General features: G+C 42.3%; 3 protein-coding genes across 5 annotated transcripts; 1 reads left to right on the top strand and 2 right to left on the bottom strand.

Moving 5' to 3' along the window:
- Positions 1-162: 162 nt before the first annotated feature.
- rpn2 (ribophorin II) lies at positions 163-8,528 on the bottom strand. Of its 2 annotated transcripts, XM_028997945.1 has the most exons (18): positions 8,464-8,528; positions 7,962-8,152; positions 7,766-7,861; positions 7,391-7,566; positions 7,023-7,098; positions 6,696-6,830; positions 6,388-6,564; positions 5,714-5,832; positions 4,667-4,772; positions 3,623-3,714; positions 3,416-3,530; positions 3,071-3,265; positions 2,902-2,988; positions 2,704-2,799; positions 2,446-2,521; positions 2,182-2,311; positions 1,217-1,308; positions 163-882 (listed from the first exon to the last, which is right to left on the bottom strand). In XM_028997945.1, the coding sequence occupies exons 1-17, from the start codon at positions 8,474-8,476 to the stop codon at positions 1,257-1,259; spliced, it is 1,932 nt and encodes a 643-aa protein (XP_028853778.1). In that variant the 5' UTR covers positions 8,477-8,528; the 3' UTR covers positions 163-882; positions 1,217-1,256. The 2 variants fall into 2 exon arrangements, with proteins under 2 accessions (XP_028853778.1, XP_028853779.1); XM_028997946.1 differs by lacking the exon at positions 1,217-1,308.
- Positions 8,529-9,236: 708 nt separating this feature from the next.
- On the bottom strand, positions 9,237-15,795 carry mybl2b (v-myb avian myeloblastosis viral oncogene homolog-like 2b). Of its 2 annotated transcripts, XM_028997947.1 has the most exons (15): positions 15,602-15,795; positions 14,892-14,988; positions 14,516-14,587; positions 14,282-14,374; positions 13,776-13,996; positions 13,535-13,682; positions 13,391-13,453; positions 13,116-13,310; positions 11,908-12,186; positions 10,993-11,135; positions 10,802-10,901; positions 10,604-10,714; positions 10,168-10,278; positions 9,901-10,032; positions 9,237-9,809 (listed from the first exon to the last, which is right to left on the bottom strand). In XM_028997947.1, exons 1-15 carry the CDS (start codon positions 15,619-15,621, stop codon positions 9,681-9,683), a joined length of 1,914 nt encoding a protein of 637 aa, XP_028853780.1. In that variant the 5' UTR covers positions 15,622-15,795; the 3' UTR covers positions 9,237-9,680. The 2 variants fall into 2 exon arrangements, with proteins under 2 accessions (XP_028853780.1, XP_028853781.1); XM_028997948.1 differs by lacking the exons at positions 14,282-14,374; positions 14,516-14,587.
- A 172-nt stretch (positions 15,796-15,967) lies between these two features.
- Positions 15,968-17,148, top strand: LOC114800987 (uncharacterized). Its single transcript, XM_028998931.1, has 2 exons — positions 15,968-16,164; positions 16,484-17,148. The coding sequence occupies exons 1-2, from the start codon at positions 16,137-16,139 to the stop codon at positions 17,146-17,148; spliced, it is 693 nt and encodes a 230-aa protein (XP_028854764.1). The 5' UTR covers positions 15,968-16,136.
- The last annotated feature ends 52 nt before the right edge of the window (positions 17,149-17,200 follow it).

Here is a 17,200-nt window from a genome sequence, read left to right as displayed (position 1 = left end):
AATGTCCACGTCATCCCTTCTCATCACACCAGCTAAGTGTAATTCAGAAACATGCTGTGCATTAAATATGTAATATTTGTATTACTTATATTGTTTCATGCAAATGAAGATACCCTTTTTCATGAAACACACACTCATGCACACAGAAAAACTAAATAACGCTTTGAACCATTCCACCTAATTTTATTCCAATTAATTACAAAAAAATGCTCATGGTTTGTGTATTGGCAAAGGAGATATAATTGGAACAGACATGGATGACCAGATCCACAGTGGGAGGTGTTTCAGGATGACTCCTCATCCAGTAACTAATTAAGGCATTCAAACCTTACGCTAAATAAACTGAGCTGCATAAAAAAAACACACATGGATGCCACTTGGATTAGGTCGCCCATGTCTATCATTTCTTTAGTGTAAATTATTTCCCCCCAGTAACAAATACAGTGAGCCAATTTCAAAGTGGAAAAAAGGAAAAAAAACTGATCCACTGATTCAGTAGAGATCAACACACAAAACAGTGAAAATGAACGTCCATTAAAATACATCCAGTAGACATCCATTCAAGCCTCACGTTGCACCAGTATTCTCCATACATTCCCAAAAAAATAAAAAATAGAAACATAGCGATGGTCTGCATAAGCAGTCAAATCCAAAATTCCACCTCATACAGTGCATTTAAAAAACTGCATTTTTTTCTGGTTCAACTTGCCAATTTGAAGAAAGAAACAGGGAAAGAAAAAAAAAAACAAGTGCATTCCACCACTGCATCAGTCTTGCTTCCAACCAGGTCCAACCATGTTTTCTTGACATTTTTTGTTTAAATAAAATAATGAACAACCTGAAGTCTTCTTTTGAATGTTCAGTCATCACTTCATAGTGAGTCTGGAAAATACAAATGAAGAAACACGTTTTAAAATTATGCATTGTTTGGATTCTCAATAAAGTGAAGGGGGGGAGAGGGCGATTGCAGATGACGTGGTATTAACAGAGCGATGCGTAAAGTGGGTGCAGGCAAACAGAGAAAGCGCCTAAATGTTAATGCTGTTCACATGATGGCAAGAATGAATAGTTGCAATGATTGTATTGTGCTGATCAAGGATTCTCAATGAACGTTCATTCATGCATTCAAACACGTGCTCACACACACACACACACACACACACACACACACAAGAGACAAGGATGGGATAGAAGAGGTGCGATGCACAGGTCTTACTTCAGTCTGGAAGACTGCTTTTTAACTAGCAAAGAAGCCTTTACCGCAGGCTCCTATACTTTGCCAACCTACTACTCTGCTCTGCGGCAATCCTGAAACAGGAGCGGGGAGAGAGAGAGAGAGAGAGAGAGAGAGAGGAAGAGGAAAAAGGAAAAGAGTAGACAGAGTGGAAGGTTAAAAGAAAAGCACTACACTAAAGTAGAAGACGAAAGGGGAATCCAATGTGGAACTTTGGACCTGGTGATAGCAGCTAATTTTGACACACAAATAGGCGTGCTGGACTGGTTTCAACATATGCCAGTTTGATCCTGACCAATACACAGGGTCGATAAGACCCGACTCTGCCTAAACCCTAGCCTGCCTCGGCTCCTTGAAAACTGGATTAAGTACCAGGTCATTACAGTCACACCAGAACACGTTAGGGTAGGATAGGTGAAGGGAGGATGCTGGCATACCGCTCTCACTCCTGTTCCTCCAGAAAATCTACTAAAACTTTAAATAGGACTCTTCAATGAATGACGTGCTACCTATCTGCAATTCCCAACCAATTCCCAACACCTCCTCCCAACCTACAAATGCCTCCACTTCTTCACCCCTCAGTATTTATCACCCATTGCTCCCCCTACACCCCAAATCTCGGAGTCTAAGGTCCACGGACAAAGGACTACTCTCCATCCTTATGTAATAGAGCCTTCAATGATGCTCTCTGGAATTCCCTCCCCTCCAACATCCACAATGCCCCATCTCTGGACATTTTCAAGAGCCAGCTGAAAACCCACTTATTGTCTAAGGCCTTCTCGCTCTGGGCTGATTTGTGAAAAATGACCTTGGGTTCCTTGAATGGTGCTATACAAATCTAAGTTATTATTATTACTATGTAATAGGTTCCTTTTTATCCAGTTCCTTGCGGAAGGTTACAGCCTTTTTTGGATGTTAATTTATTGCACGTAGATAGTCTCAAGTACCTTTTCACTGCTTTCTGGGCCAGCATGCGATTTCCTGCCAGGAACGTGAAGCTCCCTAAGATGGCTAGGTATTTGAGAGTCTGGAACATGTTGAGGTGGGTCCAGTATACATACATAAGACCCAACATGGCTAGAAAAAAGCAATAATAGTATTAACAATGATCATGTTGATGTAATAATTGACTTTTTATTGTGATAACAGTTTTTACAGGACCTGTAATTAATGCTTTAAAAAAAAAAACAACAACTTAATTTTCAACTCACCAGCATGGCCCACATGGAAAAGGATGCAGCTCGGAGAGAAGCTGAAATTGGAGATGTTGGCTCCCAGCTTAATCCACTGTTACAGAAGCACAACAGCGTTTAATAGTCAATTAGTAATGCAAAAGTATTGAAAATGGTCCAGCCCATCTAAACAACTGCCTGTTGTGGCTTATTTTAACAATTTATTGAATCTGTTGACAATAGAGTGCATAAACTAGTGCATAAGCATTTAATTCAAGACAGTAAATTAGACCTTACCAGAATCAACAGCAGAAGGAATGGTGACAGCACAAGAGCAGTGAAGGTGTTGGAAACCACAGTTGGTGGCCTCTTCTCTGGCTCACGGAACAAATGCTAGAAAAACAAAGTCTGGTTTAACACAGAACACCAAAAACATGGAGACCAATGTCATTGGGGGGTGATATCAACAAATAAGGCTCGCAGAGAACAGTTTACCTTGATCTCGGGTTTGGGCACATAGAGGGTTTTGGTCTGAACTGTGGCTGGAGCTTCTTCATCCAGAAACTTCAGCACCACATCAGCCTAGAAAAGGTCTCAGTAAAGTTAATGACTATGCTAAGAAGTTCAAGTAGCTACATAAAAAGAAAGAAAGAAGTTATTTTACCACATTCCATAGAATCGGATTTTCCAGGGTAGCATCTCCTACAATCAGGTAAAGAGCATAGGTCCCAGATATGGAGTCAAACTCTGACTTCCTCTCAGCTGTGTCCAGCTCAAACTTGTACAGGTTCTTGCTGTCTGGCTCAGCCACAAACACAACTTCCTGTCCAGTCTTCTGGTTGTGCAGCCTCACAAAGGTCTGAGAAAGAAACAAAGACATTTTGTAAACCTGAATGCTGCATGTACTCTTGGTGTGTTCAGCCAAATATGTGGATTAAAACCTGATTAAATCTATCCAAAGTGGAAGCAATATGGAAAGGATGATCTAAAGATGAGCTATAATACATGCCTGGTGAGGAGTGAGCTCCACTCCTGTGTTGACATCTACTAACTGGAAGGACATGGCAAAGTTCTGATGGCTATCAGCAACAAAGGAGTTCTTGGCCTTGCTAGGGTAGTCCACCCTGAAAAAAGCAAAGCACATTCAATAATAAGGAAAGGATAGAACGTGTTAGATTTTTAAAAAGCAAACAGAACTTGAAAAGTGTTCTCCAACCTTGTAGTCTTGGTTCCAATGCTCTGATCCTTATCCACCACAGACAGGTCCATATTAGAGATGACCACCTCAGTGGAGACTTTTACTTTGAGCTAAGGTAACAAAAAAGGACATGATAATTTAAACAGGTCAGTTCGACAAAGACATGCTCTTAAATGGTAACATATTTCAAAGCTTTTGATGCAGAAAGCCATGATGACCTAGTCTGGAAGAGAAATTGCGGTCAACTGTTTTCACCCCTGCAACCTTTCGCAAACAATGGGAAGTTGACTTGCCCAGTTGACCTTGCCAGTGAAGGAAAGACCTCTGAATAATTAGACATTTCCCACAACCTGACAAGCAAATGAGCTATATGCAATAAAGCTGTCTAAACTGAAAAATGACTCATTACACTTATTCACCCCAGTGCCAGAAAACAAGGCCTTGCATGGCCACAGAGAAGGTGGGAAGGACTGTATAGAAAAATTACAAGTGAGACCTGAATGGCAAATATATTAAAGGAAGTCAATAGTAAATTTATTCAATATAAAGTTTTACATTGATACTATTGGGCTTTTCTAGATGGCATTGATAAATAGCAATACATGATGGAAATGTAAAAAGGAGGCGGGCATGTTCTTGCACCTAATATGGGAAGGTACCATGGTCAAACCTTTCTGGCATATAATGGAATACTAGGGTTTTTGGAGATGGGGAAAGGGGGTCCTGCCAGAGTCCCCACCTTTATGCCTACTGGGGGATAGGACAGAAATACCAACACTGCCAAAGGATACATATTCAGTTCTGATGCTTGGGGTAACCCTATGTGTGTAAATTGAGGGTTACAGTTTTGTTACTCGCGCTTATTCCTGAAACATTGTAACATTTGATTTGATTAGTGTGTCAATGTTGTATTTGGACTCTACATATCTATGGATATGTAATTGTATTCTAAGACCTTCCTTTTTGTTATACCCTTGCTTTGTGCTGTATTACATGAACCATGCATCTCATTTAATAAATAAAGATTTTCATTACATAAAAAAGAAAAAGAAAAAATGAGACCTCAATGTGGTTGGCAACCAATCGGCTGTCTCCAGTGACTGCAACAGCAAACTGGTAGTAACCACTGGCAGGCTGGCTGTTCATGAAGTTCAGTTCAAATATCCCACTAGAATAAAAAAAGAATAAGGTGACTACTTGACATCCAATTATGATATAATCAGTTATTTTTTTCAGTGGATATGGGCAACCAACATGATAAATGATTACTGAAACATCAAAACCAATAATTTTTCTTCTGGTTGGTGGAAGTTGCATACTGGAAAAAAGAAATATCCTCAGGCCTATCAGACATTTCAATATTAAAAGAAAACGACTAACCTCGCACACACATCCTGTCTGTCCTTATTGTTATTAAATGTTGTAATCGTGCACTTTATTCTATGTGTCTTTGGAGTGTGTGTGTGTGTGTGTAAATATATATATATATTTATTTACTATTTTGTACCTCAGTCAGTCAGATAGGTTATAGCAGGGGGTACACCACTTGTTCTTTTTTTATTAAAATAAAACTAGGTTTTATATTTTAGGTTAATATGTTTGTGAAGTTGTATTTCATAGTATTCCGTCATGCACATAATTGTTTCACAGGAAAAAGTTGAGTTTAAATAAAAACCTTTTTTGCGAGAAATAACAGCAAATTGCTTCCTCATTTTAAGAGGCCTTTCATGTTGCATAACACACTATTGAAAAAAAAAAAAGATGACAGTATATTCGAGAGTTGCAGCCCTAATTCTATTCATCTTTTTTGAAAGCCTAGTCTGCTCCAAATGTTGCCTCACTGTACTTGTATAGTAAAAATAAAGGCATCTATCTATTATTTTTTTTAATTGTATTAATTATTAATTAATTGTATTATTCAATAAAAAAAAGCAAGATATGACTGAACAAAGGGACTTAAATTCCATCATTATAGAGGATATTAAATATATGATACAAATAATGCTGTATCACAATCATCATTTTCAATTGTCAGAATGAACATTCATATGTTCTGCAGTACATCCCCAATACTCAGCTATGTTGAGACACATATTAAGGAATGCTTACTCTCTCAGGGAGAAAGGGGACTGGTTAAGGATGGCGCTCTTGGTGGTGACAGAGCTAGCAGACTCCACTACAACACTGGCAGAGGTGAGAGGATCACATAGGACATTCGTGACCTGAAGCTGTAGAGCAGAAAAATTGAAAGGGCTATTAACACATTGAGAACAACAGGACATACCATTGTGAAGCCTATCAAAAGCAGTCACAGAAAAAAAACTGTTGTCTGTAGTGTCATGAGACAGTTTTGATAAAAAGAGAACCACCTTAAGCCTCTTAGTGAGATTCTGAAGAAGGGTAATGTCATTTATTAACAGTGGAAGGGTTCAAATGCCAAACCGCCAAGTTGCCGCTGTGGTACCATCCCCACACTCTGCTCCGCAGGGCGCATTTACATTACGTTTACAGCATTTATCAGACCCCCTTATCCAGAGCAACTTACAAACAGTAGTTACAGGGACAGTCCCCCCCCTTAAGACAACTTAAGTGTCTTGCTCAGGGACACAATGGTAGTAAGTGGGGCTTGAACCTGGGTCTTCTGGTTCATAGGCGAGTGTTACCCACTAGGCTACTACCAATGACTACTAATGGCGATGGGTTAAATGCAGTGGACAAATTTCGATGTGTGCACCATGTGCTGTGCATCACAATGACAATCGGCTCACTTCTCTTTAATTTACCTGAAGGAGTGGCTGTCTGTGGGACACAGTAGCAGGGCCCAGGGCACTGACGATGACTGGTACATGGAAGCGGTTGTTCGACAGGGCAGCAGCGGCACAGGCTACACTGAATGCCTCAGACAAGGAGTCCCAGGACTTTTTACTGAAGATGGAGTTCACCAGTTGAATGACTTGATCCTGGAAAAAACAGTTTGGCTGATAACAAGGTCTGGAACCACTCTATAATGTCAGGTTTTCTTCCCAATGTTTTAAAATGGGCAAGCCGGATAACAGTCAGAGAGAAGTTGAGAAATCAAGAAAGAGCAAACCTCTTTAAGTGGAGGCTCCATGTCCACATGATCAGAGAGGGCATAAGCGGCAGTAACAAAGAGAGCCGTGGCTTCCAGGCCTTCTTCAAACTGTAAATAAACTCCACCTAAATCGTCCAAGCGGGCAGCCAGATCCTGAGAAAGGAGTAATAAGTGAATAAAAAGGTGCAGTACGGGGCAATCAAATGGCAAATAATTAAAGGAAATTGTAAATTAAAATTATTCTGTACAACAATTATACAATTATAGTTAATTAAACAAAACAGTGACTATGGATTATTTTCAAATGAAGGTATAGAAATGTGTATAGAGGTTATACAATAGCACCTCAATCTCCTCCAGGATTCCAGACAAGTCAGCCTGCTGGGATAGATGGGCAGCCGTCTGGAGAGCTAATGTGATTCTGCAGAGAGAACAGAACACAATTAAGTGTGAATGAGGGGGTTGGGGGGAAACATTCCCAGATAATCCCAGTGGTGGCCTAATGGAAGCAGTCTCGTTGCCTGTTCGAAACCCAAACTACCAAAGTGCCACTGAGGTGCCACAGAGCAAAGCACAGTCCAAAAACACTGCTCATCAAGGGTGATGGTTAAGAGCAGAGGACACATTTCACTGTGTCACTGTGTGCTGCAGTGTTTCACAATAACAATCACTTCTATTTCACTTTTAAAAAATAAGTGGCAAAGTAAACTTACGCGTAGACGTTGTCTTCCTTGGTGATGCGAGAGGTAAGGGCACTGACCACTTCTTGGGAAGCCAATGGAAGGCCCAGGGAACTGAGGGTGCTGACTGAATTGTGGATCTGGGAAATGGTGGAGTCCTCACTAACGGCAGCAAGTAGAAAATCACGGGTCTCATTGGACACTGGGATCTGGAGGACCCAAAATGCAAATACATGGGCATCACTAACATGGAAGCAAAGCATTAAGTATCACAGGCACTGTTAAATAAACATGCACTCACTGATTCTTTCATACCATTATATTTATGAAATTTGAAACAACACAGTGAAGGACCACAAAAAATGCAGCGTTGACTTTGATAATGCAAGGAATAATGTAGAATACTACCTCACACCCAGACAGAGACTGGCTTGCTTCAGCTGCATAGAAGAGGGAGGCGATGCTGGTGGGGTCTACATTTGACTGAAGGAATCGGCAAGCTTCCTGAGGGGCCGGGGCAAATCAGTGTCAGAGACGCTGGCTATTATTTAAAAAATATGAATAGGTTCATATGGTGATCGCACACAACCACACAAAATCTTACATCAGTGTCTGCGACAGACACTCCCAACTTGTTGAGGCCTACTATAGAGTAGTACGCCGACTGGAGGTCTGTGAAGCTCTGGCTCAAAACAGCTTCCAGTCTTGCCACATCCGACGCAGCCAGGTGATGAGATGGAGTCAGGGCGTGAGCTCCAAGGACAAGACCTGAGAGCACCAAACTTGACAACAGACCTAAAAGGAAAGAAGAGAAAAATAAAATGCACACACTTATTATAAAACGTTGTCTTTATTACACGAGACGCCACCAATATTACAAATTGGAAATTAGACGCAGTGCACAGGATGACGACTCCGTTTTACACAACATGCACAGAGCCTGCAGCCATTCATTAGCACGACTCCTGCACTCACTCTCTCCCACTATGAGGGTTAAGGGCAAAACACGCCTCAACAGACTTGTGTAGCAGATAAAGCAATCCGGTTTACATCAACAATGTTATTTTGCAACGTGTAATTAATGAAAGCCAAGCAATTTAACTTACGGAACAGCGCCATGTCGCCGAAAGCAGCGTCACCGAAAGAGCGCGTAACACTTCCGGTTGTGAGGTGAGCCGTACCATTTCTAGCCGAATAGAGCAACTTGGAAGTATCCAGGGTGAAATGCTCATATTAAAATTAGCTAAGTTCATTATAGTAAATAAAATATTTTTATTTCCAAATCTCAATTCACATTTTCCAACACGCTTCAATATTATAAGAGCTTTTCGGAACATTAACACCCCTACAAAGGATGGTTGGTAGACGCCGAATGGTTCTAATGTACAAGGAAAAAAGCAAACGCTTAAATAATATTTGTTTTTGAAAACACCAAAAGGAAAATTATAGAAAACCTGTGGTTGCACAATGTTATCTACATTCTTATTCAAAATAAATAAGACAACGTCTAGGGAGAGCGGGCATTTTTTGGTCATTGTGTCTCTTTTTGGTTGGCTGAGGATCAGATACGTCACTTTAACTCCGCCCCCTTTATCCCTCTGTCATAGCAGGGCTACACAAACTACAGGACTTATTAGCAGAAAAAAAACTATTTTATTTAGCATTTTCAGAGTAAACATTCACTAGTTACAATGAAAACACTATAGCCTAATGTGCAATAATAAATTTTTAATATTCACATACAAAGCTTCTTTCTGATCACAAAAATGATCCAAGTTTTACCACATCATACTTATAGTTTAAATTAAGGGACTACGATTGCAAAGTGATCATTCCTTTATAAAAAAAAAAAAAAAAAAAAGAAATTCACTTCACTCCATATTTCACTTCAGTTGTAATTTAGGGCAATTAAGCACTATGACAGGTCTACCTGATTTGCAGCTTACATGGACATTTCATGCAGTTTTCAAAAGTATTTCAAAATTTGAGTACCACAGGTCCAGACAATAAGAAATCTATTTGAACATGTTCATTTTCAATATCCTGAAGTGAGTGCTCATCACGTAATGTAATGTATACCTTATGTCAACGAGGGAACATAAGCAATTTAATTGTCATGAGATAAGGTAACACAATAGAATGCATGTATAAAAAAAAACAAAAAAAAAAAAAACAAAGAGGACAACTGCCTGAAAAAAGACTCAAAGACAAAAATAAGTAATCACGTTTTCCCTTATCTTAAGCACCTTGTTTAACTACATAGAAAACAAGCAAATGGGATCTGCACTAAGGAGAAAGAGCCTGAAAGGTTCTGAATGAATGGTCAAGACAGGATAAGAGCTCGGTTGGGTGCGTTAGATTTGAGGGAACGGAGAAATCGTCTGGCTCTCTGAGTCAAGAACAGCTGGTCTTTCGTCCGTCCACACACAACTTCTTCCCATTCTTGAGACATCTAAAGAAAAACCAACAAAGGATATCAGAAACATTTACCTAATTATCTTTAAGGTTTATAAATGTATATTAAACTTCACTATTAAGCTTACCGGCACTGGAAATCCTGAACTGGCATTTGTTCCAACTTCAGGTGGTCCAAGGATAAATCCTTGATCTAACACACTGTCCTCCTTCTTCAAGGAATAAGATGTGTTGAATGATGTTGGCAGTGATGTTTCTGCCTAAAATAATGTTAACAATAGATAAATACATACATAAACAAACAAATAAATAAATAAATGAATAAGACACTATTTATTAATAAAATTAAATATTAACATTCACAGAATATGTTAGGCTTATTGAATTCTGCAAACCTTTGGATTTAGTTTGGAAACAGGCTTTGAAGGCTGAATTCGGACTGGCTCATTGCAATCAATGACATCCAGGGCCAGAGACTTGCGCACCTTCTTCATTGGAGGGCGATGCTGGTAAACATGCATGATGCAGGAAATAGCCAAGTTTAAATTCAATATTTTCCCAGACATAGACAATAGGCATAGGCAAAATATCAGTGAAAATGCTTCATCTTGATCATCAAATCATTTTGATTTAGTGATGCCACAAGCTAGTATCTTGGTGGTTCTTTTAATAGTCAAGTACAGGTATTTTTAACCATTCTGTTTTTTCTTACCAAATTCCAGTCTTTGAGCGTTATTTAGTGATAATGAAAATCTGGACTTATAATGAAGCCCAACCATGCTTCGGTCCACATTTTAAAGAATAATTCAGAAATTTCAGAGTCAAACTCACCGCCTGTTTGCGCCTCTGCTCAGGTGGAGTCTCATCCTGCACGATTAGTTCAATTCCAGCCTCGCTACGCAAAACTTCTTTCAAATCTTCTTCCAGATTTGGAGTAGGGGGCTTAAAATGATAAGTTTGTCAGATAAAGCTGGAAAAAAAGATAAAGCTACATTTGCTGGAAATTAATGAGTAATTTTAAATACTCACTAAAGGACGTAGCGGACCATATTTCTCCATTGCATTTTTGAAAGGTGTTGGAGTACGAGGCATGTTGTCCAGATCAGACTTATGGTTCGGAGTGATAAATCTGCAAAAAGACAGCAAAAATCTGATTTCAATTTGCTCCATACAATCCATAGTTCATTGCTAAAGTTCCCATTTATGCTTTGTTGACATACACTGAGTTCTCCTTCTGAGTAAGTGGAGTTTTGTCACGGTGCAGGGGTGTGGTGACAATGGCTTTCTGACTGCACACAGGGGTTGACGTGAGAGAAGGATTTTCCAGGTCCAGGGTGTCCTGTTTGGTCCACATGTTCAGGAACTATAAAATGAAACATTAAAATGTTAAAGGTTGTCTATTATGATTTTTTTTTTTTTGCTTTTGTATCGGTCTTATTGGTCCCCTAACACTGTCTCTTTCCAAAATTCGCCGGCGGTGCAGAATTACAGCCACTTTTCACCCGTCACACAATGAGATTTCCCCAGGACGCAAACTTTTGGTGTCTGTAGCTTTAAATGCAAATTAGGAGGAGACAGGCGGGACGAGGAAGAGGAGCGAGTGAGCGTTCACTGAAATTACATCAACACTTTTAGTTTGGCGCAAAAAGGAAATTCTGTCGCCGTTTTTCCAGAAAAAAATTAACTAACCCACTGGTTCTTCAGAGTCTCGTGTGACTGAACTAAAATACATTTGTGATCCTTTTTACATCCAATCACAGGGCAACTGCAATGCGTTGCGCGTTTTCAAACCATGATGGTCGGTGGAGATACTTTTTTTAGGGGAGGGGCTGGAAATTCTCTGGGCGGACAAAGCAATAGAAAGGTGACGACATAAGGGGACAAATTCCAGATCCGACTGCCTGAGCTGCCACTCTCTGAATGGCGAAGCAGAATGACCAAAGTACTCTTTACACCTATCGCCATTTCTAGCCACTGCAGAACCGTAGACAGGTGAGGGGAACTCGTGTTAATGTTAAATCATCTCACAAAGTGACATTTTCATGACAGGGGACCTTCAAACAAATCAAATAAAGCTTATAGCAAAAATGTCTGGTACACTTTTCTGAACTTGCTGGTTTGCTTAGTTTCACTACCTGTGATGGTGAGAAGGGCAGAATCTTGACTGGAGTGCTCTTTGGAGTCATTGAGTCATTTGGGTCAGGAGACAGGGCAATGCGGCGGCGGCTCCGGCGTGTCAGGATGGAAGGTGGGGTGACCCCTCCGGGTGAAATGGGGATCAGCTCTCCTCGACTGGCCCTGCTGAGCTCCTGCAGCGTGCTGCCCTCCAGACGGAACTGCAGCACCTCGGAGCCCTGGTTCTCCTCAGGTAGGTCAAATGTCACATCGGTCAGATTACTCCATCCCTCTATGTCCTGAAATAGGGGATAATGGAGAGATTTCAATAATTCTCGTTAATAATTCTGGCGGCGGTCTTAAAATTCTCGTTAAAAAGTAGTGGCGGTAGTGACTGTGGCAGCCTGATCTGAGTACAGCACCGGTCCGGGTCAGAGTTTCACCCGGCGGCCTTGTTCTCGCACCTAGCTCATTTATTGAACTTCGAATGATGGGAATGGAGGAAAATGGTTAGTTCTGAAAGATTTAGATTAGATTTTCTCCAATGAGCAGATGGTCTGTGTTCAGTCCACGCTCACCTGACGTCACAGACATCTTTTTCCACGTTTGTGGAATCAGGGGAGTGCAAACTGACCCGTTTTTCTACTCGTTGTAGCAAATCAAAGCGTCCACACAGTTGACCCTTAACTCTTGCATTTGAAAACCTCATGACTAAGCAGAAAATTGCATCGTAATGCATCGATATCAACACATTGATGATCATAATCGAATCGTGAGACCAGTGAAGGTTCACACCTCTATGCTACAGGTGGTCAAGTGGTCTGCAAACCTATTAATATTATTTATCTACATCATCTACAGCATTTATCAGACAACCTTATCCAGAGAGACTTACAGTCAGACTTACAGGGATAGACCCCCCCCTGGAGCAAGTGTCTTGCTCAGGGACACAGTGGTAGTACGTGGGGTTTGAACCTGGGTCTTCTGGTTCACAGGCGAGTGTGTTACCCACTGGGCTACTACCTAATCTAAGGACTGTAGGCTTCACTCCCTTCAGCTAACATACATAATACTATATCAGTAGTGTGTATATGGCCAAGTAGTGCATGTTATGGTAACCGGTAACTTTGGAAACATGAAAGATTACAGCAGATATTTTGTCTACATCTGACCTCATTGGGGGAGACAAACCCAGACCTCATGTACATGAATCAAGCACAAGACTCACCCCTTCCATCATTTCCATGACTTCCTTCAAGGCAGGAGCTGTAGAAGGAGAGAGGAAGCCGGAGCCGTCTGGGACCCAGCTACTGGTGCTCGACTCTGCAGCGCTGTCTGGCTCACTTTTAGGGGTCACTCTTCCTCGACATGGTGGGGATTCGGGTTTACACAGAACAATTTCAGCTTTTGGAGTTGGCGTCTCCTGCAGGTATACAAAAATGAACAGGCATTCTTCATATCTTTTACGCTCAAGTGACAGGCCATATAAACCAGCATAGGTACCTGTTGCAGAGTCTCCCCCACAACAGGAGTGACTTCCAATCCGCTGTCATAAGACAACTCCACCTGTCAAAGCAGGGAATCAGTCTCAAGGCAGATGTGTAGGGAAGGACACCTTCACCGGTGAGTTGTAATAGTCAAGCCAACCTGCTGTGCATTGCTCTGTTGAGGAACTGCCTCTCCAAGTTCCTCCTGATGAACCACTCTCAAGGATGGGTCCACCATGGCATAGAAACCCATCTCGGCCTTACGTTTGATGGTGGAGTTCCAGTGATTCTTCACAGCGTTGTCCGTTCTAAATTTATTTTAAAAAATATATACATGTTAGTCATAAAAACATGTATACACAACATAGTACATTACCTGATTACATGAGCAACTGAAATACCTTCCAGGAAGCAGTTTGGCGATCTCAGCCCACCGGTTACCCAGCACGCGGTGGGCCTTGTAAATGATGAGGTCCTCCTCTGCAGTCCAAGAGGACTTTTTCACATTGGGGTTCAGGTGGTTATGCCAGCGCTCTCTACACTGCTTGCCCAGACGGCCTTTCAGATGCTTCGCCACCATGGCCCACTGCTTGTTGCCGTACTGGTTTACCAACTCAATAACCTGTGAACATTTACATTAAAATTTTTTTTTTTTTTTTCTGGCAGACATCCTTACCCAGAGTGACTTACAGTAAGTAGTTACAGGGACAGTCCCCCTGGAGACACTCAGGGGTCAGTGTCTTGCTCAGGGACACAATGGTAGTAAGTGGGGTTTGAAACTGTGTTATAACAGATAGTGAACCATTTAGTCGGACAAGCTGTTCTGTTCCCGGAGGACTTTCTTCACCTGACTAGGGACTACCGCGCTGATCAACACCATTTCACTGGCCATGATGGTTAAACTTACTTTCTCATCTTCTTCCTTCGTCCATGGTCCTTTGACCAGGTCTGGATCTAGGACTTTACACCAGCGGTGCTGACACTGATGCTCTGTACGGTTCTAAAGAAATGAAACAAGTAGTTTGAAAAAAGTTTAGTTTGAAACAAGTTTAGTTTGTGTGTTTGTTAACTTATTTTGGTTGTTAACAATCACATAAAAAGGGCATGCACTTCATCGTGTCATTTAGTGTCATTCACTTACCTGCAAGATACCAGCGATTTTTTTCCAGTCATTGGAGCCACATTTTTGGACCAGAATTCTTAGGTTGTCATCCTAGTAAAAAAGGGGAGGGTCAACACATAAAATTGCAGGGATGATCAATGTTTAAGGTGTAAATATGAACAATGGGGTTGGATAAATAAGTAGTAGCCTAGTGGGTAACACACTCGCCTATGAACCAGAAGACCCAGGTTCAAATCCCACTAACTACCATTGTGTCCCTGAGCAAGACACTTAACCTTAAGGGGGGACTGTCCCTGTAAATACTGATTGTAAGTCTCTCTGGATAAGAGGGTCTGGTAAATGCAGTAAATATAAATAAGAACGCATTAAAAAAACGGATCCACTGCGAACTCACCTCCTCCTGCGTCCACTTCACCTTAACCTTCCCACAGTCCCTCTGCTCGGCCACATCGGAGTCGGTGTCCTGGCACATGGCCTCCTCGCCGTCCTCACTGGGGGAACAAAACGGCATCGCAGCAACGTGTTAGGGCGCTAAAGGGCCGACTGACACGAAATCGCGCTGTTCCCCTCGCCCCCAACCCCATTACCGGGCGTCGTGTTGACTTTTAGCGTCAAGCTGTCACAAGGTCTTAATAATAATAATGATAATAATAATAATAATAATAAAAACACCCGATCCGTTCGATTGGGAAATTGCAAGTGGCAATCTTTAATCACGGCGACGCTGCTTGACGTTTACGATCGGCGATCGTACGATTCCTGAATTCCCTCCAATTTAGGGCTAGTCGTGCTGGATGAACTGGTTGTTCGCGCCGAGCATTTCTCCACCGTGAATTGTGTGTCATTCACAACCACCACGCAGGAGCTGCACTGTACAGTAAACCACGACAAGCACGACATTAGTTGAGCTGGGAAAAAAAGGTTGGAGGTGGTCTGTCGGGGCGTTAATCGTGTAGGTTAACCTGGCTGCTGGCCCGTCGAAACCCGCTCTTTCCGCAATGGCCCGGTCGGCAGCTGGCAAACACGAAAACTCCGCGGAATCCCGACCGAACTGCGACCGGGGACAATGGGACCGCGAGAGGTGACAATGGTGTTACCGCTTACCCGCGCGACCACCAGGACATTTCCACGCCAAGCCCCGCAAAGGCAAACCCGGGTGCAGCAAATCCGACTGATGCATGCGACAAAACGCGACGTCGTCGTCTGGAATCGCGTCAATCCGCGCCGCCGGGAGCTGTTATTGTGACACCGAAAGCCGCGGGACGGTCATAGCGGCGGCGCGCGCGGCGTCCGCTCTCGCGCTTCTTTTTTTGTAAGTTTTCCCGGGAGTTGTGCGCATGCGCAGCGCGGCTCTCCGTCCGCGCCCAAATGAGGGAAATGTAGTTTTTTTTTTTTTCACGGGCGCAGGATTTTATCGGTTTTATCTTCTTCTTTTTTTTTTTTTTTAAATATGACGTTTGGGGGTGTAATTGAATGTAATTGGGAAAAAAAAAAACCGTGTAATTAAATGACTGCTAACAGGTGAAGTGCCGCGTGCACTTCCTAAACATGGGTGACGCTGTTCTTCCAAACTTCCGACATGATTAACAGGCCCTATAAATACAAGCTGAACGCTTTTAAAACGTTGCCGTAACGCACCATGGACGCTGCTAGAATCTGTGCGGCAGGTAAGGAAATAGTTTTAACTATGGCTGTGATAGTGTTACTTTTGACACGTTTATTAATAGTAATTATGGTAGTAGCCTAGTGGGTAACACACTTGCCTATGAACCAGAAGACTACAGAGTCACAGGTTCAAATCCCACTTACTACCATTGTGTCTCTGAGCAAGACACTTAACCCTAAGTTGCTCCAGGGGGACTGTCCCTGTAACTACTGATTGTAAGTCGCTCTGGATAAGAAAATGCCGTAAATGTAGATTTCTTTTTAAATGACATGTGTTGAAGCCTTGTAACGCCTGGCGTTTTGTTTCTGCTATTTTTCCAGACATGAGGAGCCATGAGAGTCTGTCTCTTTCAGATCTCGACAGAGGTTTTGTATTAGACCCGAGCTCCTCCATGTTGGCTGCAGCAGTGGAACCGTCGTCTAGCAGGCTGAATCCCACTGTGGGTGTTGTGGTGGAATACTCGGGATCTTCCCCGACTATTGTGACGCCCCTGGCTAAATCGCCAAGTGTCCTGCTGTCCCCATCGCTGGTGTCCAATCAGAGTACACCTCTGCATAACCTCGGTGCTGAGAGCCTTGGCCTTCTGTCTGCTGTGGGGAGCAAGTCGTCGACGCCACAGGCGTGCTTTCACTTCAAAAGGCCAGTTTTAGCCAGTTCGCTTAATTTGTCCTGCATCGACTTGACCAGCACGCATCCGTCGTGGGAAGTCTCTCTCATTAAGCCTACAGATGGCTCAAAGCTTGGGCCGGAGACGAGTGTGCTGGACTCTACCTGGAGCCCAAATTACGCATCCGCGCCCCCTGTGTGCAGCTTGTTGGGTGAGATTTCATCTCTGATCGGGTCCTGCACCCCACCTTTCACCACCCTGTCTGAGGGCCAGCGGTCGTGGAGGGAGGCGCTCCTCTTGCAGTCAGACGAGGTTTCCTTGATAACTGAGGCAGAGAAGGAGCTACAGCTTCACCCATCCATGAACCTGGGTCTCTGAGTTAATTGGTAGGTGACAGTCAGTGTAAAAAAAAAAAAAAAAAAAAAAAAAA

Source organism: Denticeps clupeoides, chromosome 12, assembly GCF_900700375.1.
Source record: "Denticeps clupeoides chromosome 12, fDenClu1.1, whole genome shotgun sequence".
NCBI classification, from domain to species: domain Eukaryota; kingdom Metazoa; phylum Chordata; class Actinopteri; order Clupeiformes; family Denticipitidae; genus Denticeps; species Denticeps clupeoides.
The sequence above is the reverse complement of the archived record's forward strand: the minus strand, read 5'-3'. Positions and strand labels throughout refer to the sequence as shown.

What these genes read in the sequence shown, in the direction of transcription:
- LOC114800987 (XM_028998931.1), top strand. Translation starts at nt 16,137, where the DNA reads ATGGACGCTGCTAGAATCTGTGCGGCAG. An exon ending in TGCTAGAATCTGTGCGGCAG is followed by an intron (nt 16,165 to 16,483) that starts GTAAGGAAATAG and finishes CTATTTTTCCAG; the next exon opens with ACATGAGGAGCCATGAGAGT.
- mybl2b (XM_028997947.1), bottom strand. Translation starts at nt 15,621, where the DNA reads ATGTCCTGGTGGTCGCGCGG. An exon ending in TGAAGTGGACGCAGGAGGAG is followed by an intron (nt 14,588 to 14,891) that starts GTGAGTTCGCAG and finishes CTTTTTTACTAG; the next exon opens with GATGACAACCTAAGAATTCT. An exon ending in GTTCAGGATTTCCAGTGCCG is followed by an intron (nt 9,810 to 9,900) that starts GTAAGCTTAATA and finishes GTTTTTCTTTAG; the next exon opens with ATGTCTCAAGAATGGGAAGA.
- rpn2 (XM_028997945.1), bottom strand. An exon ending in TGGAGCCTCCACTTAAAGAG is followed by an intron (nt 6,565 to 6,695) that starts GTTTGCTCTTTC and finishes TGTTTTTTCCAG; the next exon opens with GATCAAGTCATTCAACTGGT. An exon ending in TGGTTGCCAACCACATTGAG is followed by an intron (nt 3,715 to 4,666) that starts GTCTCATTTTTT and finishes TTGTTACCTTAG; the next exon opens with CTCAAAGTAAAAGTCTCCAC.